At 38.5% G+C, this 22,345-nt stretch overlaps 1 protein-coding gene across 1 annotated transcript in view; it reads left to right on the plus strand.

The window, feature by feature from the left end:
- USH2A (usherin) overlaps positions 1-22,345 on the plus strand; it is a 795,295-nt gene that overhangs the window by 328,621 nt on the left and 444,329 nt on the right. The window contains exons 23-29 of the mRNA XM_068538548.1: positions 4,517-4,618; positions 6,205-6,384; positions 7,394-7,524; positions 9,664-9,937; positions 14,540-14,743; positions 14,870-14,950; positions 17,565-17,759. Coding sequence (XP_068394649.1) covers positions 4,517-4,618; positions 6,205-6,384; positions 7,394-7,524; positions 9,664-9,937; positions 14,540-14,743; positions 14,870-14,950; positions 17,565-17,759 — 1,167 coding nt within the window. The remainder of the gene's footprint in view (positions 1-4,516; positions 4,619-6,204; positions 6,385-7,393; positions 7,525-9,663; positions 9,938-14,539; positions 14,744-14,869; positions 14,951-17,564; positions 17,760-22,345) is intronic.

The raw sequence follows: 22,345 nt of genomic DNA on the forward strand, positions 1-22,345 counted from the left end.
GGAATAGGAACAACAGGGTGTCTAGGGATAACAATGTTGCTTATTGCTCAGAGGTCCTGGACAAACCTCTACACTCAGCCCTTAGGTTTTCCCACAGGTTAAAATAACATCCTTACAGGAATTAGTACAGGCATAATGAGGTTTTGAGCCTTATAATCTTCTATTATAGGCTTTATGCCTTGAAGGGTTTCTTTACTGATAGGGTATTGATTAATTCTGGGAAGAGGTTTTGAGGGATATATTTGAATCTTGATGGGAAGGGGTGCTCTTTGAAGTTTGCCAATATCAGTTGGAGATTTTGCCTATAAAGATGGTGGTGGCTGATTCAATAGGGACAAATGATCAGTGTTTCCAAAATCCACTCTAGAACTGTCAGAGACAGAACAAATAAAAGAGTCAAAGGGGTCATTTAATTTACCTGGTTGGTGATGTTGATGGCTACTGTCAAATTCTAGAATTATTTCCTCCTTTTGGAAGAAAGAATTTCCAGCATGATACTTCTCCAAAAAGTCTCAGCCTAATAAATGGGTAGGGGCAGAGGAACTAAGGAGAAAAATACATGTGTCTGTCAAAGGGCCTAAAGGAAAGGGAATAGGTTCAGAGACAAGAACCTCTTGAGATTCGTTAGAGATCCCCACTATTTGAACTGTGTTAGTACTTGGAGGCAGAGGCTGCTTTTTAGTAATGGGATGGAGCACTGAGTGTGTGACTCTGGTGTCAATTAGGACTGGAAGCGTTTCAACCCCAATCTTGAGAAACATTTCTTTAAGCTGATTAAGATGGAGAACTGGGAAGAGCCCCTATAGTTCCTCAGAGCCTGTCATTGAGTAGTTGGAGGATGTTGGAAAGGTTAGTCAGAGGGCTGAAGACACTGAAAGCACTTAAATTTGTAACAGTCTCTTTTCCAATATCCTGGCTATTTTCAATAATACCAGAAACTAGGAGGATTTTAGTTTCATTTAGGAGCCTTCATTTGCTGTAGATGAAGTTTAAGAATATAGGCAGTCTTCCTTTTAGGTGATTCAGCTATAGTGTGAGAGAGCAGTTTTGCCAGATTAATCAAAACTAGATGGGACATAGTTTTCCATTCCATCCTGGTCCTTTTTATTAGAAAGGAAAGATCCCAGTTTGGCCCATTAATAAACATGGAATTAAAAGCTACCCAGGTGGTGGTGGCGCAGTGGTTGAGAATCTGCCTGCCAATGCAGGGGACACGGGTTCGAGCCCTGGTCTGGGAAGATCCCACATGCCACGGAGCAACTGGGCCCGTGAGCCACAATTACTGAGCCTGCGCGTCTGGAGCCTGTGCTCCGCAACAAGAGAGGCCGCGATGGTGAGAGGCCCGCGCACCGCGATGAAGAGTGGTCCCCACTTGCCGCAACTAGAGAAAGCCCTCGCACAGAAACGAAGACTCAACACAGTCATAAATAAATAAATGAAAGAACGTGAATTTCTTTAAAAAAAAAAAAAAAAGCTACCCAGGTGGAATCAACATCTGGAGGAAGACCAAAATTTTGCATAAAAATAATCTGAATTCAATTGTAATCATAATGAACAGGTTCATCAGATTTTTGTGTGCAAGCCTGAATTTTGTTCCAGTTGACAGTCTTTGGAAAAACCCTAGGAATTGCTCAATGAAGTCACCTAGTGATTGCTCAAGCCTGATCATATAATAAGTTAGAGGGCTGATCTCCTGGTTGTTATCCTAGAGACCTTTCAGGATTTTCCCAATTAGCAGTTCTGATCCAATGCTGGGTCTGGCCATCACCAACAAACATATGAATTAGCTAAGGTAAGTCAGAGAAACCAAGTTGATAAGTTTGAATGACTACATTAAATTCCTCAGCAAATCTGTGACAATCTTCAGTTACTTTGGGTATATCTTTGATTGTGGATTGCAGTTCAGCTTTAGTCCAGGGAATATAAGAGATTAAGGTTTAGCTTCTGGAACCTCAGAAGGCTTAATTTTAAAGGGGCAGGTTCTGATAAGTTCAGAGGAAAAGGGAGTGGGGAGAGTTTCAGAGAAAAGGGGAAGTTTGGTGAGAGAATTATTAAGGGGGGGAACTGAGGGTCTAGAGGAGGCATAGGCAGTAGAGAAGGAAAGGAGAAAGATGGTTCCAGATGAGTCTGGCCATGAGGAGCTGAGGAAGAGAGACAAGATGGTACCAGAGGTCAAGCCTGAGACAGAGAAGCCAAGGAAGAAAAGCCTGAGGCGTGGAGAACCACTTTGTCTTTCTTTATCCACATATTTGACTCAGTTAATCTTAAAATCTCATTTTACTGAGAGGCAATTTTAGGCTCCTGATTACATTTAGAAACCTCAACATGCCAATCAAAATAGGCATACTCTTCAGTTCTGGGACTTTCTGAGCTATTGTAGTCCAATTAACTTTGAGGATTCCAAAAATTCCCCATAATGGCCATTGCTATTCTAAATTGCCTTAGGTCAGTTTGGTCCATTTAGTTGGAAATGCACATGAGGAAAGACCACACTTTTTAAACATAAAATTGTCCAGAGTCCCTGTCGGCAGGGGCTCCCTCAAAATATGTAGATAACTGAGATCTCGTTACTCAGAGGTTTGTCTCCAGAGTGAAAGAATAATTTTTAAACAGCTCACAGTTCAAATCAAACTGCTCGCAACTCAAACAGCATGCAAATTAATACCAGCCAATTCTAGGGAAACAATTTGGTCCTGTAGAAACCAGGCCCAAGGCTTTCAGTCATTTCCAAAGAACAACCCTAATTCCAAAGGAATGGGCTGAAGGCTGAAAAACCAGCACAGTTTCAGTGAAGCAGCCTCATTCCTGAAGGAATGGGCTGATGACTTCTCAGCCAGTCTTGGTTGAAACAGTCTGATCTCAAAATTAGACTGAAGTTCCAAATAAGTACTCAGGTACAGAACAAGGCCTTAACCAGACAAAACCTTTAAGTACAACTTGCATAAAGCCTGGAGAGCTTCAAATGCAAAGAGGGTGTGAGCTCAGATCCAGGAGAAAGATTTACCTTCAAACTCCAGGGTTGGTAAGAGCAGTGAGCACAGTGGGTAAGCAGTGAGCACAGTGGGCTTCTTTGTGGGTTCCACACCTGTTTGTTCACCAGAACTGGAGCCTTCAGGGGTTTTCTCTGGTCCCCATAGGGTCCACCAAAATGTTGACCTAAAATAAATAGACTGTCAGATATTTCTCCAACAAAGATGGGTTTATTGGGGATCAGCAGAGAATCACAATTCAGGGTCTACAACCATGGCAAGCCAAGTGCAAGTCCCGCATGGCAAGGGAGGGAGAACACTTTTACAGAGGGTGAACAGGAAGCCGGGAGGACTATAGTAAACGAAGTGTTCATGATTTTTCATTGGCTGAGTCCTTGCCAGGAAAGAAAAGTCTTTCTTCTTCCTGTTGGCTTTGCCTTCATTACAAGGTGTGAGAGCTCTACCTTCTGGTCTTCCGACTCTATTTAATTGAGGTTTCTGCTTATTAATTCACTACAGAAGCATGGAGACCAGCGAATAGGCTTCTGCAATAATTCTAAAATAATCCAGACAAGAAATGATCATTTCTTGAACCAGGGAAGGAATTGTGGATATAATGAGAAATCTGGATGTATTGTAAATGTTAAAGAATTTGATTGAGGTAGAGCAGGGGTTGACAAAGTACCACCTGTGGGCCAAATCCAGCCCATGCCTGTTTTTATAAAGTTTTATTGGCGACAACTGCACCCATTGGTTAGGTATTGTCTATGGCTGCTGAGGCTGTATGGTCTACAAAGAGGAAAATACACACTACCTTGCTCTTTACAGAAGAGTTTTGCTAACCCCTAATGTAGAGCGTGACTGCAATGTTTGGGGCCTTTAGACTGTAACTACCATAACTAAGGTGGGCAAGCTAGTGGGAGAAGCAGATTCAGAGAGAGATGTTCAGATTTCAGTTTGAACGTGTTAAGTCTTAGGTACCTATGAGGCATCCAAGTGGAAATATCAAGCAGATTCCTGGATCTGAGTTCAGGGAAGAGTTCCAGACTAGAGATTAAAAAATTGAGAGTTGTCAGCTAAAGATGGTATTTAAAACCAAGGTCCCAGATATAAGTAGGGCTAATTAGAGTTGTTTGGGCTCTGAAAAAAAAAAAAAAAAATCCCCTTTCTCCCCAAAAATGATGGAGTAAGATAGACATTTTAACAGATTTGCATTGTTATGCAACACAGTCAAGGACCCAGGCCCCTTCTGATCTTTGGCCCTGGGAGCTAGCACAGGTACCCGGCTCTCTCTTCATCCTTCTAGAGGGGATTAGGGTATCTGTGTAGGTGGAGAAAGAGGTCTGAGAACGGAGGAAGTCTGGGTCATTCTAGCATCAAGATGTTAGGGTGATGAGGAAGAACCAGTGAAGAAAAGTAACCGATATGTAGAGAACCAAGAAAGAGTGGTGTCCAGAAGCCCAGGGAAGGGTTTAGTCATTCGTTAAATTAGTAGAAATAGATTATCCTGCTGAAGTTGGAATTCTCATCTCCTTTTCCATCCATAGGCTCCTCGACCACCCTGAATGGTAGTACTGTTATTGGAGAGAACACGGGAGTGTTTGTGGGAGGGCTGCCACAGGGTTATACCATCCTCAGGAAGGATTCTGGTGAGTTTGGGAAAGGTATAGAATTTATATGTTATCCTCACATTTTAGAATCAAGTTGCATTATTTTAAAGTATGGGTAATAGTATTATTTTCTATCTCATGCTGTATTTCCTACATCAGTATGTCAAAAATTTCCTTTAGGTCTCTTCTTTTCTAAAGGAACCATGTACTACTTGCATTTCAGTTCTTAGTACCCAGTTCTTGATATGTAAAAGGAGATCATTAAACTTTTGCTGAAATGAATTATACTAATTTCAGTCAAAGCTATGTTATTTAGGGATCAAAAGCTTTCAATGAATTTTTTGAGAAGGATATATTTAAATCCTCAAGACTGGTTATAGTTACCTCCTTAGAAATACCTGTAGAGAAGAGAGGGCTTTCATTTGGCTACTGTAGACTGGTGGAGAAGTCTCTTGAAAACATTCACACACACACACACACACAGATCGAAAGAAAGAGAGAAGAGAGTCTTTGTCCTAGTTCTTTGCCCACCAAGCACAATTCTTGTCTCTGGTATATCCAGGCATCAGGAGGAGAGCATACCCCAATACCAAGTATCCCTCCTGTAGATGACATCTGTCCATTATAAATAAATAATTTGACATTGCGCATATAAATTGACCTTGTAAAACTTTGATTGCTGGTGAATACCTTCCCTAAGATCGGGTCATGAACTCAAAAGCTGAGAACTAAGCTTTCCACTGACCTGTAAGGACACTGCCATATGAAATGCAACCTCAGCTTCAGGTGCCTTCTCGCCCTCTCTGCTTTCTTTTTTTTTTTTGCTCTCTAATTCTCTCATTTGCTCACTTTCTCTCTTTCCCAACCTCTTATGACCACCCTACTTACTGTATTCATAAGCCCCACACCTACCTGGTCTGGGGAGTTGAAAAATTAAGTTTAACATTACATTAACTCCTAAAAATGAAATGAAATTATTGCTTTACTTGTGTAACAGACTAGCTCAAAATGACGAGGGAACTAAACTATAAACTGCGGATTTAATAGATAGACTTCCTTTAAATCTTACTTTTAAAATGTGTTATTGCACATTTATTTTTAAGACCAGTGGCAGATGAGATCCCCTTGTTAGTTCAAGAGGCAATAGTCTTGCTATTACTATAAAACCAAGGTTTTTGTGCAAAGATCTGTTTCTGCAGATAAGATGAGTCTGAACCAGAGCGAAACATTACAATTGTTACCACCTACCCTAGCTGATGGTGTGGTGTTTATATGAGTTATTAAGAAGTTTGGGGACTTCCCTGGCAGTCCAGTGGTTAAGACTTCGCCTTCCAATGCAGGGGGTGCTGGTTCAATCCCTGGTCGGGGAGCTAAGATCCCACATGCCTCATGGCCAAAAAACCAAAACATAAAATGGAAGCAGTATTGTAACACACTCAATAAAGACTTTAAAATTGGTCCACATCAAAAAAAAAATCTTAAAAGAAGAAATTTTTTAAAAAATTTGTAGTAAGTAGGTAGTGAGAGCTATTGCCTATCTCTTTGATTTTAATGGCACATCAAATTCATTGCTTGAAAAGAATTTCTCAGAATACATATTTCTTGATATCTCTCAACCCCTGCAGACATAATCCGAAAGGGTTTTGTGGGCTGTCTCAAGGATGTGTATTTTATGAAGAATTATAATCCCTCTGCTGCTTGGGGGCGTCTGGTTTGGCAGAGTTCTGAAGAGCAAATCAACGTGTATAACAACTGGGAGGGATGCCCCACTTCATTACAAGAGGGAGCTCAGTTCCTAGGGGCAGGTAAGGTTCTAAAAGAGACACTGGTCATTGCTTAGCTTGTATGTTCTATCTTTGGTGTAATTTAATCTCTCGTGATACAATTATTTTGACCTCATATGAACCTGCTATCTCAGAAATACCTAGTTATGCCATGATGCCCATACATATGTTCTCAACGTCTGAATATATAATATAAATAGTAAGACTCACATATTCACGTGTAAGATCTCTGGCAGTTTGGGGTTTACCTATGGTAGTGCCACTAATGTCCATTTGTAAGTCCACTTTTTTTACTTAGAATATAGTTTTACTCAGATGTTTCAAAGGAGTTTTGTTTTGTCAGGCTAATCCACACAATATCTGTTTTATCCCATGATATAGACTGACAGTGTTCCTAAGAGTAAAATTTCAGCTGTGTGATGGGGTAAGTAGGGCCTTAAGGGGAGAGCTAGAGAATGTAACCACCATCACTGCCATTGCTCCAAAGGCTGTGGCAAAGGTGAGGCGCAGTGTCCCCGACATACGCGCCACCTACAGTCTCTGTCTAGCAGCCACCCAGGGTAAGGAGTGGAAGAGAATATGGTGACTTGGCCACCATGGCTTATTTTTGGAATAAAAGCCCACTATTGCCTGCTACATTTATAACTAAGTTGGTTAGATATTAAGTTCATTAAACTACCTTCAGAACAGAAAGCTAAATAATATTATACTCTGTGCACTTTTTCATTGCTTTTTCTCATCACTGTCATTATCCGGAGTTGCAACTACTTATTGTTAATACTTAGATAAACTAGTAGTAGTCTTAACTGTATCCATGACTTCGTAACTTGCTTCCTCTTAAAAGGTATGTCAAGTTCATTCTGCCACTTCTGTACATTACAAGGTGAATTTCTTAACATTGATCTGCATCTTCTTTTGTGAGAGATTTATTCAACGACAGAGTATGTCCTAAGGGTGTCTTATGACACCCTTACGATGCTAATAATATTGCTTTGCGCATGCTAATTTGTACATGTTTTTTTCTCTAAAGGGTTCCTGGAACTTTATCCATATTTGTTTCATGGTGGAATGGACTTTGAAATTTCCTTTAAGTTCAGAACTGACCAATTGAATGGATTGCTTCTTTTCATTTACAACAAAGATGGACCTGATTTTCTTGCTGTATGTTAATTAATTTACTTCAAAATGTTAGATCCAACTTTAAAATCAATAAACCATGTGTTTACATTATACCTAATTAGGGTTTCTTTCCAAATTCACTTTTGCTTTTATTTTCACCCCCATGTCATTTTCACTTTTGGAATCCTATGAAACATTTTGTATTTTAGGACCATGATGATTTTTTAAATGACCATTATACTTTGAAAATTATAAATTTAACCATACAGGCTAAATATTAGGAATTGAGGAAATGAAATTTACATTCCCAATATATGAAAAATCTTCCTTTATTATCTTTTATATAATAGTGTTGAAAGAATATATATTATATATTTAATATTTCACACACACATATAAAATAAAATATAATAGTACAATGAACACTCATGAACCTACCACCCAACCCAAGAACTAAAATATTATCAAATTTTTGCATCTACCTCTAGGCCATCTCTTAGCCCATTTCCCTGTCTCCCTCTAGAGGTAATATGTAATCATAATTTTGTGTTTATTATCTCCTTGCATTTTTATAGTTTGAACATCATGAGTGAATGCCTAAAAATCTTTATTTTAGAAATTTGTAAAAGTTTCTATCTTTAGGCAATTGCTTTAGCCCTTGACATTGTTTCTGAGTTATTCATGTTCTCCATGTATTTTTCATGGCTGGGTAATAATATATCTCTTCTCATTTCAATGAAGTAGTGGTCGTTCCCATGTTTTTGCCATGGTGAATAAGGCTACTCTGAACATTTTTATAGGATGTACTTCTTATGACCAGAAGGGTGAACTTTTAGTGTAAGACATTAGTAGAAAGAATATGGGCTTTTGGCGTCAGACAGACAAGAGAAAAATGATTATTTTTCCATATCACTCAAAATCCTCCAAAATTTTGCTTCTACGTACCTGGCAGAACTCTTTCTTTCTCTTTCCCCCATATGTATCCTTTTATCTAATTTCATACCTTTTTCTAAACCTAATGTGCTCGTACATGTCCCCATGCCATTGAACATGTTAATCTTCCTGCTGGAGATTCTCCATGAATCTTACATATTTCCAAAAACCTTACTTCAAACCTTTCCCAATTCCCAGGGAACAAAAGGTGTATCTTCTCTCCGATCTCTTTGTACCCCATCTGCATCTTGTTTATAATATTACCGCACATGTTTGCCTCTGCTATTAAGACAGCGCAATTCTTGGGAACAATTTCTCTTGTAGTAGCAGGTTTACAGAACATAGTAGGGGAATCAATATTTATTGAATGAAAGGATAAAAAAATGAATGACTGTTTACCCAATGTACTTCACAGAGTTGATTTTTACATAGAAAAGCATAATTTTCTATATAGCATTATTTAATTTGTTTCATTGACATGATCTCAAATTTTTAAGTACCTTATGGTCAGTAATTTGACTTCTAACAAAATAAAAACATAGTAGGTAAAATAATTATTGAGTAAAATTTTGAAGAAAAACATATGGAGGCATTTCCTTTGCCATGAAAATGTGGGTAAAATATGTTCGTATTAGAAAATGGCACTTTAATCTAAAAGAATAGACATAGAAGCAATTAGGTTAGTTAGAGATTTAGAATAGTAACACTGAAATATTGAATCAAAATACATTTTACAAATTTGAAATTGAGTTCACCAGCCAGTTAAAATAAGCTTAATCAGGCTTGACATTTCATTTTCTTATTGTCTTGTCATATTTTTCCCTGAAATTAAATTGATATATGAAGTAGTATTTTCTCATTTTCTAAAGATTCAAATAAAAATAGAGTCATAGTTTAAATTGTTCTCTTCAGTTATTCAGTCACTTATGCTAGGGTTTAATCTTCTACCTATGCTGCATCAAAAAGAAAAAAAATGGTTTGCCTATGTAATATTGCATTACATCGTATCATCATTACTGGGTATAAATTTGTTTGACTCATTACAACATCCGTCATGTCAATTATAAGCTTGCAAAGTACTTCATTATGTGTTACTCTAGTTCTGCTTAGAATAAAGTGGGACATTTTTATAGAGTGCTTTCAGGGAAATTTCTTGCTTCTCTTCAAAAAGTTGACCTTCTGTTCTCTTCCAAACTGCCATTCTGCAGTCCTTTTATATACCTATTTTCTTTTTAATATGAAATGCAGATGGAACTGAAGAGTGGAATATTGAGCTTCCGGTTAAATACTAGTCTTACCTTTACACAAGTGGATCTCTGGCTGGGGCTGTCCTATTGTGACGGAAAGTGGAATAAAGTGATCATTAAAAAGAAAGGCTCCGTCCTATCAACAAGCATGAATGAACTGATGGAGCACGTGTCAGAGTCCAGAGCTCAGCCACTGATGGTGAATTCCCCCATCTATGTGGGAGGAACCCCACGGGAGCTGCACGACTCTTATAAACACCTGAAGCTGGAACAAGGTAAACTCCATTGGGAGGAATTCCCAAGTTAGTACAGCCCTAGTCCTACCAGGTCTTGGTGGTTCTGTGTTTCAAGACAAAGCAGTCGAATCAGGCTGAAAGCAATAACTACTCACCCCTTTCCTGGAAGAATTTTAAGCTCTAAAAAAAAAAATCACAAAGCACTTCTTCAAATAGTTTTGTATGTTGCCCTTAAGGGTGTGCTCTCATATGTATTTACAATCAGTATATTTATTCTAACATATCTTCATCAAATATAATTGTAATTTATATATATGTTTGTACACATGTGTATATATATAAATTACAATTATATATTATTATATAATTATTATATATATATTTCCTCGTATGTTTTTCTTGAACACACGTGGTTCTGGTTCTTTCAAATACTGACCATTATCTGTATTTACAGATTAAAAAATAAATTAGGTTGGTGTGTACAGCCAAGAAAAATGGCCGTAAATTCCCTGGGTTTTTTCTGACTTAGATGCTGTTTGTCTCCATGCATTTCGATGGAGCTCTCATGCAGCAAAGCACATGAAAGTGTGGGTTTTCTTGAATTTCAAGCACACTTGTGAAAAGTCTGTGTGTCATTTATTATGCGTAACCATCGAGGAAAGGAAAAGTACGTGAATGTGTGACTTACAACTAAAGCAAGCCTTTAACTCATGTAAGGAGTTTGGACGTAATCAGAGAAATTATTGATTAAAAAAGGCTAACAGTGGGTTCATACTGTGTGACAGGCATGGTTCTGAGAGCCTAATGTGAGAATAAGTGAGTCAGTTCTTCATAACAAGCCCATGAGACAGGTATTATTATCTGTATCCCCACTTTACAGATGGGGAAACTTGGGGGCAGGGAGGAAAGTAACTTGCCCAAGGTCAATGCCTACTAAGCAGATGGCAAGCCTACCCATCTCGGGCAGCCTGGCGTCAAAGCCCACTCTCCTTATTATAGTCAAGTGCTCCCTTTCATGGGCATTGGCCGATGTTCCTTTCTATCAAGTGGGGAAAGTACAGAGACTTCCAGCTTGCCACCAAACATGTTCCTGTGTAGAAAATGTTCTCTCCATATTTCAAAATCTATGCACCCTGAATGGTTAAAATTTCCAGGAAGCAGTCTTTGCCTATTTGGTAAGTACATAAAGATTTAAATGCCTTTGAATAGAAAATATATGGCAAGCTCTAAGGAGACGTTTAGAAGGGTGCTAGTAGGAGTTAATGAATATCTGGGGTGGAAAACAGTAATGACATTTTCAAGGCACTTAAGATGTAACAGCAGCTAAAAATATTACATTCATATAAGGGCTTCTTCTGGTTTTCAGGCTTCTGAGGTTACAAAGAGCTTGAAAACTCTTTATAGGAGCAAAATTACTTGATTCTGTTTACATCTAGGAAAAATCCCCTGTATATTGGGCATTTTACTCTCAAAGTACACCAAAACCCATTGTTATGGTGGTCCTAGAGACATGGCTAAAATTGGAATTATAAGATGATAATGATGGAAGTTTAAAATATCAACATAGACCTAAGGGGAACAACTTAATCTACACTGTGACTAAGCCTGTGATACTGAAAGATATTTTATTTATGGATAATACTAAATTTTTATCATTGCAATATCATCCATATCAGTGGTTCTCAAACCACTTATAAAATATTGAAGTATAGTAGCTGGAACATAGTAAGAATGCAATAAAATTAACTATTATTATTATTACTATTCAGGATCCATTGGAATTGCATGGAAAGGTTATTTAAAATGCAGATTTTATGCCTTTATCCTCTAAGATTCTGACTCAGATGTTTTGAATAGGAAGAGTTATATAAATAACTGCATGTTTTATACAGTGAACAGGAGAATATTCACAATATAGAGGTGCTGCATGCACGTAGTAAATTGCAATTAAAACTAATCATGTTCACTTACCTGTATTTTTTTTCAATCCACTATCAGTAGTGATAAAAACCTTTCTACGCTTCTCCATTAGCATCCTTTTTCAAAGACTCTATTTTGTGGTCCTACTAGAGCTATTTTTTATATCCATTAATGTTGCAATCTTCCTTTAAATCCAATGCAAATGAATTTTCCTCTGTGTTTTGGAGATGCTGGGCAACATAATTTGCTGAAGAGGTACCACCTCAGATCATGGGCATTTATCTAGGACTAACACTTGGGGCCAGCACTCACCTCTGGGTTGGGAGTGAGCAGGCCATGGCATATGGTCTCCCAGGTTATGATCTGTCCAAAGCCCTGAGCAGAGATGTCAGGAGTGGGGCTGAGAGTCAGCCATCCTGTGAGCCCAAGTGTCCCATCGTTGGACCGCTTCCCCCAGAAGGGCTACTGTCTCTCTGATCTGTCAACCCAGGGCTCTAGACCACCTTCCAGTTACTTAGAGACCTGGGGGTAGGATAGGTGTGGGGAGTCGCTTATGATTTTCCCAAAGGCAGGGAAGCAAGAAAAGGAGGCATCCCTAGTCTTCCCACAGACAGGCCCTCTCCCCTGTTTTAATCCTCGCATCGCATTCATATTTTAGAGGTCATTGGGGAGTATTTCCGGTGGGAGGGTTTCTGACGGTGCAGAATTGGAAGAATGGCGCAAACTTTGACCAAACCCTCTGACTGCCCTGAGGGTAGTACTGTGAGGACCCCACACTAGAGCCCAGGCATCTGCACCCCCAAAGGCCTGAGGCCAGAGTCCCATTTCCTAAGGAGGATTCCTACTTAGAAACCTCACCCTGTAACTTTCTGGACCTTTATTTCTTTATCTCCAGAGTGAAGGAAGCCTACCTCTGTGGCCTTTCCCAAATTTAAAATTGCATCTTGTGTATTAATGTTTAAGACATTTCTTTAAAAAAATTTTTTTAAGATGTTTACTTGTAATAAAGTATGCCTAACGTACGATTTACCATCCTAACCATTTTTAAGTGTACGGTTCAGGCATTTGGCGCATTCACGTTTTTGAGCAACCATTGCCACCATAGATCTCTAGAACTCTTTTCATCCTACGAACCTGAAATTCTGTTCCTCTTGAGCAATAACGGGACATTTCTTATAAGGGCACACTGATGTTTGCCAAAGCTATCTTTCCACTGTTCACATTTTATTGATAGGGAAACTCGAGGACAGAGAAGTTAGGTGACTCAGCTCTGGGCCAGCAGAAAATTACTACTGGTAAAGAAATTAGCACCTGAATTTTCAAGCAGGTGCTTTTGTATTGAGCTTCATTGCTTTCAATTCAATTCACCCAACTTACTGAGTATCTACTGTGTGTTGAAGATAGACTAGCAGTATTGATCAGTCGGGCCTAAAGGAACGTGAATAATAGCAAAGACGTTTAAAAGGAAATAGGCTGCAACTTAAAGTGTTAGAAGACAGAATAACACACCATATAAATGCTGAAGAGAACAATATGGTCATTGTTACCATTAACTTATTTTACTGTTCATCATTGCATCATGTTTTATTTCCATTTCCTGCCGATGTGCTTTCATCTTGAAAAGAACTAATCGTGTGTTTGGGGCCTTTCAGACTTGACAGGGTTTTGTTCAAGAAAGAGAGTGTGTGCTCCAGTGATCTCAAACACAGTCTGTTTGTCCCTTCTTTGACAATTGTGGGCAGTTTTCTGAGCAGAGTACTGCCAAACCTCACAGAACTGATCTCTGTTTACACAAAATAGCAAGTTATTCAAAGCCACTGCTGTTCCCCAGCTGACAGGATGCCCTATGGTTCTCTAAAAAAAAAGAGCAGTGCACACTTCAAACCCACCTCCTCCACATTCTCTGTTAAACTTCCCAGAACTGAATGCCCCGTGGTCATTCTAAAGTTGACTGAGTAGAATACACATTCCAGGAAACCTCCAGTGTTGCTGTTGCCAGAGCTGAATTTGGTCACTGTCATGAGAACATGAACCTAAAACTGGTGATCATTTTGACAGTTGAGATTATGGAACTCAGTGAAAATGGTAGAGCACAGTGGTAGATCCTCTGTTCCCTGATTTAACTGGGATTCATTCTCTGTCTATGAAATGATCGTTACGGAATTCATAGCAATATCTCAGGATTTTAGTATATTCTGAGACTATATTCTTCCTCCTACTATTCATAGGAAAATCAAAATGTATTTTTTCCCCATTGAGCTTCTTGAATAATCATGCTCATTAAAAAACTATTTTTTGGCACTTAGACACTGATTTATACAGGTAACTTAATTTTCCAGGATTGAGGGACGTGTGGATACCCCCTCACGATAATGCGTACTTGCCTAAATTTTATTTCATGGGAATAAACATAAAAATGTGTTCCTAAAGAGATATAATACATACTTTTCAGTTGAATCTAATTCAGTCAAATTACAATTATCAGCTTATATATTTTTTCAAAATAACATAAATATAACTATTTCCTGCAACAGCTTAGCCTGAAAAAAAACCAGGGGGAGGCATAAAGGATCTCCCAAACGAGATTCGGAAGTTTAAAAATTGTGTTTAAATCCCCCCCTTGCACAATTTCATCAAAACGTAGTACTACAGGGGGCAAAAATGATTGGTAATTAATCACTCAAGCCCTTTATGTGACATTCATCCCTTACTGTTTGCTAGGTTTCGGTGGTTGCATGAAAGATGTGAAATTTGCACAGGGTGCTGTCGTTGACTTGGCATCTGTGTCCAGCGGTGCTATCGGAGTCAATCTGGATGGATGTCTGTCAACTGACAGTGCTGTTAACTGCAGGGGAAATGACTCCATCCTGGTTTATCGGGGAAAAGAGCAGAGCGTTTACGAGAGTGGTCTCCAGCCTTTCACAGGTAATGTGGAAATGCTCTAAATTCAGTGTTCCATGTCTCCTCCTCATCCCCTCTTCCCTCCCTGCCAGCCCACCACTAGTCTACACGAGTCATATGTTAACCTTCTACTTCTTACTTCCATTTAAGAATACCTGTATCGAGTAACAGCCTCCCACGAAGGAGGTTCAGTACCTAGCGACTGGAGTCGGGGCCGTACAGCAGGAGCAGGTAAATACTATTTATCTTAAAATGTGTATGTGCACACAAGTGCACACGTTGGTGCATGTAAAGAAAAGGAAGGACTCTTACCCGTGAAGCAAGCAGTATGTTTATAATCTTGTGACAGAGCACGCCCTGGTTTGCCAAGGCACCTGTCATTGGTAAAAATGCTTAGCAGATCCTTGCTTTTGATTTTTCAAGTATTTAATAAGGATTTTTTCAGGCTTGATTCTTTCCTCTTCAGATGCAGAAGAAAGTAAGTTCAGTTTGTCTTAAAGATGAAATAGGCCCACATCGACTGTAATTTATCTAAGAATAGGAAATCTTTACCAACTGCTTAGACCCTGAAAAGCTAAAGTCAGGATTACCTTTAGGTGGCGGTGATAGCCCCTTGCTTCTCCGGTGGAGAACACATTTGAAACCTGCACCCTGGTTGGAAGCGGATGTGTCTTTTATCACATCATGGCAGATGTTTGCCGTGGTGCTTACTATTAGGGTCTTAGAATGACTCTCCCAGGATAGAAATTGCTGAGTGGTCTAATTTGTTTTTTGTTTTTTGTTTTTTTGAGTTGAATGGGGAAACAAAGAGGAAACGGACTATATTAGAGCTAATCTCAGATAACTGATTTATAAGTGCTTTGTCCTTCTGACAGTGACCACAGAATCTTTTCACATATTACCATCACAGGGAGGCATTCATTAAAAAAAGTTTTGTGAAATCAGTAGCCTTCTACCATTTTGGAGAAAATATTTATTTGTCAGAAAGACAAATACATTTCCATATGATTGACACTTATGCATCTTGAAGAAAATTATCCTTAGCAAGTCACGATTTGTCTAAAGATGTGTTTTTTTACCAAGATACCCTCTCATACTTATTATCAATAACAGGTTACTAACACAGGCATCCTTTGAGGAATCTTTTTAATCTAAAAGATAATTAAGTACTGAGATGGGCTACTAATAAGAATTTTCAAAGCTGTCTGCCTACAGATTTTCCAGAAGAGGCCAACTTGACACTTTTCCAGGACGATTTAAATCATCATCTATTTATAGGCAAGACAATGAACGGAATGATCCCTTAAAATCCTTTTCAACTTTAGAGCTTGGAAAAAGCTCTGATGTAAAATATTCATTTGTTACTGGCATGTCCTCTGCCCCTATCTCACACTTCTCTACTTTATTAACAAATATACTATAAAGCCTGCTTTCAGTCTAATTCAACAGCGTAAATAGGTGTCTAGAAAGTGCATCACTTACATAGCTTAATAGTCTCCATTTTTGAGGACCACCGAGAAAGTATGCAAATAGAGCTCTGAATTTATAGCAATGATCTGACCACAAAGTCTTATGCCATAAATTCATATTTACAATCTGACCACAACACCAAACAGCTACATGCTCCCAAGGGTTGGAGAATAATTGCGCTATTTAATTATTTTTGAGTCAGTTTTGCTCTGTCCCTTATGAGAAGACCATCTGTTAGACAGGACTCTACTTTGCTCTGTACCACATTTCAGAACTAATAAAATCAAAATCACTCCCATTGTCCCATTACTTGCAACTTGATTGTGTAGCCTGTGTGTTTCCAGAAGTGCCCGTGGTGTTTTACCTGCGCAGACAGTGGTTCTTCACCTCTGTGCTTCCTCGTATCCCTTACATTCACATTGTTTCCCTTAACACTGTCCTGTTTTATTGGCCTGAACAGTCAAGGCAGAGAAGGAGGCTATTTGATGGGGGAAAACCAGAGTGATCCTCCATCCACAGGGCTCAGGAGTCCAGGAGCGGTCAGAGCCTGTCTCTCATCCATCATCCTGCCACGAAGTTCCTTGGGCTTTTTCTCAGTGTTCCCAGTGCAGTCAGCTGTGCTGAAGTCGTTACTGATCAGAACCATAGAAATATCTAATAAATAATGACAGGTTATAGATTTTTTAAATTAGGGGATTTGGCTTATAAGTGAGGCTTTGCAGCAAGTTCCTTTAAATTTGCCTCGTTTGGTGGTGTTATTTTGTGATGCTGCAAAGAAAATGATTTTGTAGAATCTCAAGGGCACCAGCTCCTCTACCCCGCCTAAAGGCAATTAGGAATATATCCTATCTGGTAGAACTTTGCTTTTTTAAAATTAGTTGGAAAAACAATTGAATTTGGCAAACGGGATCAGACCTTCAAGTACAATACAATCACCACATTTGTGATATTTTTTGGCTAATACATCGACAATATAAAAGTGTCAAACCACTGTGTATAATAACAGTCTAATTATCTTGCTTCAAAGGGGTACATCATTATATTGTTTGAACTTGTTATCTGCCTACCATCCACCTCCTTCTTTATGAGTGATGTTTAAAACATGTCGGATACATTAAATGTTTTTGGAAACCCTGGACTAGGCTTGAAAGAACGTGATGTCGATGGAGTTTTGATGGTTTTGAAATATCGCTTAAACTGAATGGCTCAAGATGTGCAGTCATATTAAATCCGTGCTGAAAAGTTACAACTCTAATAAATTGTATTTATGCTAATGGTTGAGTCTGATTTACTGCGGCCATTAAAAGTGAAGAATAGGAGCAATAGTCTTCTCAGAACTGCCGTTTTGCCTATTTTCTCTTTTATCCTTTCACAGCTCCACAAAGTGTGCCAACTCCCTCAAGAGTCCGCAGCATAAACGGCTATAGCATCGAGGTGACCTGGGATGAACTTGTTGTGGTTAGAGGCGTAATTGAGAAGTACATTTTGAGAGCCTACAGTGAAGATTCTCCCGGTCCACCCCGCCTGCCCTCTGCCAGCTCTGAGCTTGTTGATACCAGCACCTTCACAGGTAAAGGCGACTCCTCAAGGGAGTAGGTCTTATTAATTTTCTTTTTGGTTTGACTTTAAATAAAAACGTCCTTCAAGGCTTTTTCCCCAACGCATTAAAGATTCCTATATTTTGCCTGATTCAAAACAACAAGGATCATCTAATGATATGGACACCTCTATCCACCTAGGATGGAAAGGATAATTCCATAATGGTTATGGGCTCTTATGGATAGCTTCATTACAAGGATGATATTCTCGCCATCCCCAAAAGATTAGGTCACAGGGCCCTCGTGCCTTTAATCAGATCCTTGTACCTAGGATCTTTATACATCCTAAAAAGATGTATCTTTTAGCAATCCTACGTATACATATGGGACCAGTGACCTATCTCATCATGCAAAACTTCACTCGTTGGGACTAGCCCAAGTTCACAGCACCGCTATTTATTGTAAAATTGTTGACTAAACCTAATTATGGCAAGGTAGAGGAGTACTAGAGCACCAGCAGTTTGACTGGCAAACCAGCGAATCAATTTCTCACGGTGCGGCACGCACACCGTGCAGAGCGGCTGGAGTGAAATACACTCAGGCACATCACGCAAGGTGCCGTGCTCAAAGTCCCGCACGTGTCGTAAGACAGCAGTTTTCAGCCTCATGAAATGTTAAGACCCATTTAAATGGAAAGTCAAATTTAAGCCTTTGACGAAAAAAAAAAGTAAAACGCATCAACAAATTTAATAGAAAAAAGTATTTTTCCTCTGTCAAAGACTTTCATAACTTGACAAATCTGATGGATTTTAAAGTAGCCTTGTCTTTCTAACACATCTATCGGTCAACTCTTTCAAACTTTACTTCATTTTGTTTAGATTCCTTAGAATCTACAGCCCAAATATACAACCAATTAAAAAAACAAAACAAACAAAACAGAAACTGGTATCTTTCACTTCCTTCCTCCCTTATTTTACCCATCCGATAAAAACCCAATCCGATTAAGCCTTTGCCCAGGCTGCGCATTGCAGCTAAGTGGGCTGGAAAACAATGAGCAATTTATCACTAAAAAGTCTCAATCCCCATTTTCAGATGGACACTCAGTAATGACACCAATCCTACCATATGTCTGTAATTTCCTTCTCCCATTCTCCTCATTAAATATTTTATATTTTTCCAAACTATCTAAATGCTAACCTGCCTTCCTTATCGCACTCAGCTGATAGTCTTATATACTAGATCATCTTAGATACCAAAAAAACTCCAGAATGTATCATAAAGAATTTCTGTCACTTTCTTACTATCAAATATATGCATTAGTTGCATTTTTTTTGACTGATAGGGTTGTTGTTAGGGGTTAAGTGAATTAATGAATGCTAAAACATTTTAAAAGGCTTTGGGCGTATAATAGGCATTTGCCATCATTATTATTTTTACTTTTTACCTTCCTCACTTTTCCTTCCTATTTTCACAGAGCTTCCCTTATCCTATCAAAAATAAAATCTTCAAAAGTCCTCTGGACCCCAACTCCTCTCGCCTTTTTAGACCTGTTACTGGTGGTCTCTCTTCCTCTCACATATTTTTAACCTCTGTCTCCTGCAGTTGTTCACAAAGTGTGGTCCTTGGATCTGTATCAACAGCCTCACCTGGGACCTTTTTATTAATGCAAATTCTCCAGGCCGCCCACACCTGCTGAATCAGAAGCTGTAGGGTAGAGCTCAGCAATCCCCATTTTAACAAGCCCTCCTCTTGTGATGCTGGTGCATGCCAAAGTTAGAGCCACTGCCCAGCTGGATTCTGCCCAAGGTCGTTCAGACTCCATCTGTCAACACCCATTGTTAAACACAAACAAACCCAAAGCAATGACAAAAATCTTCCTTTGATCTAAAGTCCCATCCAGCTATTGTGCCCTCTCTTCTCTTCCCAAACGTGCCTCTACCAAGAAGCATCTGTGGCGCGGCTCCCATTTCTTCACGCGGTCTGCCTTCCACTCACTTGCCTTGCTGAGGACACCAGCAACTTCCGTGTTTAAATATCCAAAGAACACTTTACAGTCCTGGTCTCCACAGGTCGATAGCATTCTACACCGTGGATTTTTTACTGTCTCTTGAAATATTTCTTCCCTTCTCTGACCCTTCTGGTTCTGGGATCCCTTTCCTCAGTGTCCTTTGCCCACTCCCTCTGAAGCTTAACTCTGCATTTTGGAGAACCGCAGGGTTTAGATCCGGGACCTTTTCTCTCTCTCTTTTGCTAATTTTTTTTCCCTACAATCTTGCTCCAGGAAAATCATCGACTCACAAAGCATCCAGTATCCTACAAACACTATTGACTCCTAAATGCACGTCCTACCCAGACTTCCAAATGTGTGTATCCAGCAGACATTTGGAAAAATTGACATTTCCAATTGATTTCTCATAATCTCTAAATTTACCATCTCCAAACCTGAAGTCCTGCTCCTCCTGCATTCCCAATATAAATAAATGACACCTCCAGCCACCCAGTTAATTAAGCTTGAGAATTTTTCTCAACTTTTACATTCTGTTCATACCTCATGTATCCATGTTTATTGATTCCATTTTCTAAACTATGTGCTAAATTGATCCGTCTCTCCCATATCTACTGTCCAAGCCAAACCATTCCAATCTCTTACCTGGATAACTACAGTACTCTTCTTTCTCATGAACACCGCCCCCCCGACCCCCGCCCATGATTCTAATCCACTGCGCAACCAAACATCGTGGCTCTCTCTTTAGAATTCTTCAGTTGCTTTCCATTGCCTCTCTCCCAAATTCATTTTGTCTCAGTCTCCTCTTATTTTCTGGATTTCCAACTTTTGCTGTTATAATTAATATGATTTTTTAAAAGTCTGTATGTAAATCTTTGGAAGAATTCCTGACAGTGACGGTAGGATAAACCCCTTGAAATGGAACAACTAGGTCAAATTCTCTTAAAGCATTAGTCAGTCTTGGACTTTGAGGTCAAGCAGACATTGATGCAAATCTCTGGTGCCTACCCTCCCTGTGACTTTGGGGAAATTATGTATTCTCCTGGATCTTTTTCTAGTGTCTTAATCTATGAAATGTGAGAATAATATTAACCTCAGAAGAATATTAAAGATATTAAGTGAGATGATATTCCAAGTCTAACAATTTTCAGCTGTGTAAACTTGGACAAATTAATTAACATCTCTCTGCTTTTGATTCCATATGGGTAAACTGAGAATGAAATAACTACCCACCTCATAGGATACCTGTGAGGATGAAATGAATCCATGTATATGTAAAGCACACAGGACCGCACGTGACACACGGATCAGATCGCACTGTATAAATGTTAGCTATCAGATGTTTTTAAAGCACGTAGCACAGTGCTTAACATATCGTAATTTCTTAACAAAGGATAGTTATTTTTATGTTGCCAAATAATTGCCAAAAAGACTGTACAAATTATACTCCACCAGCAAGCAGAATGCAAAATTTTATTTTTCATTTCATCCTAGTTGACAAGTGTTACATGTAAAAGAAACTTTGTAAATTTTCCAAATATATCAGAATATTACTTTAATTTGATCTTACCTCAAATTTAGATTACTAGAGGCATTAAGTATTTTCATTGTTTACTGGTAATTTGTACTTCTTTTATGACATGCCTAGCACATTTCATCCTCAATTTTTCTATTGGAGGAGTCACATTTTTCTCATTGATTTAAATATCTCTTGACGTATGAAGAATATTATACTTATGTTTGCCTTATGTGTGGCAACACCCCCGTTTTTCATTTATTTTGATTTACATTTTTATGTGCAGATTTTAAAGAACATTTTCTATAGTTAATATAACATCTTTAAATGTTTTTGTTAGTTTTCTATGGGTAATATGAAAAAAAAAACCTATCCTCGCCATTCAGGGTAGACTAATATTTGTTTATATTAGATATACCATATTGATTATATATATATATATATATATATATATATATATATAAAATGCATATCCTCTGAATTAGTCATTCTAAATTTGAGGTAAGATCAAATCAGAAACAGGGCAGGGAGTCTTCTCAAATTACACCAGCCTTGCGCAGATTCTGAAGGATATCTTTCTGGAGTAGAGTACCCCTGAGATTGAAAACCAGTACAATAAACTATTGGATGTTACTGTAGGATATTTCAAGCATGTGAATGGTGTACAGAGAGGAGAAAATTAGAGCACCACTGACCAACTGTTATTTATTTTTATATACCCAATGAGTAAAAAGCTAAGGAAAAACTCTCAATTATTGCAACTTGGTCAATTTCTTGGATTTGTCAATTATCAGTTTCTTTGGTAACTTGCTTTTTGTTTGTATTTTTCTTTTTCTTATTACTTTTACATTCATCATTTGTATATTAACCTTTAAAGTCACATTGCTTTAAGTGTATCTCTGTAAATAGAATCTAGTTTGATTTAGTTTTACATTCAACTTAAAATTCTCTGTATTTTAGTAGGGGAGTTTAAAACTCACATTCATTTTTATGATTTATACAATCGATTGGTCTTATTTCTGTCATGATATTTCATGCTTTCCAGTTTTGTTTGTTATTGTGTTTCAGTACTTTTTGTTGTTGTTGTTATTCCTTTA

Source organism: Eschrichtius robustus, chromosome 3, assembly GCF_028021215.1.
Source record: "Eschrichtius robustus isolate mEscRob2 chromosome 3, mEscRob2.pri, whole genome shotgun sequence".
NCBI lineage: Eukaryota > Metazoa > Chordata > Mammalia > Artiodactyla > Eschrichtiidae > Eschrichtius > Eschrichtius robustus.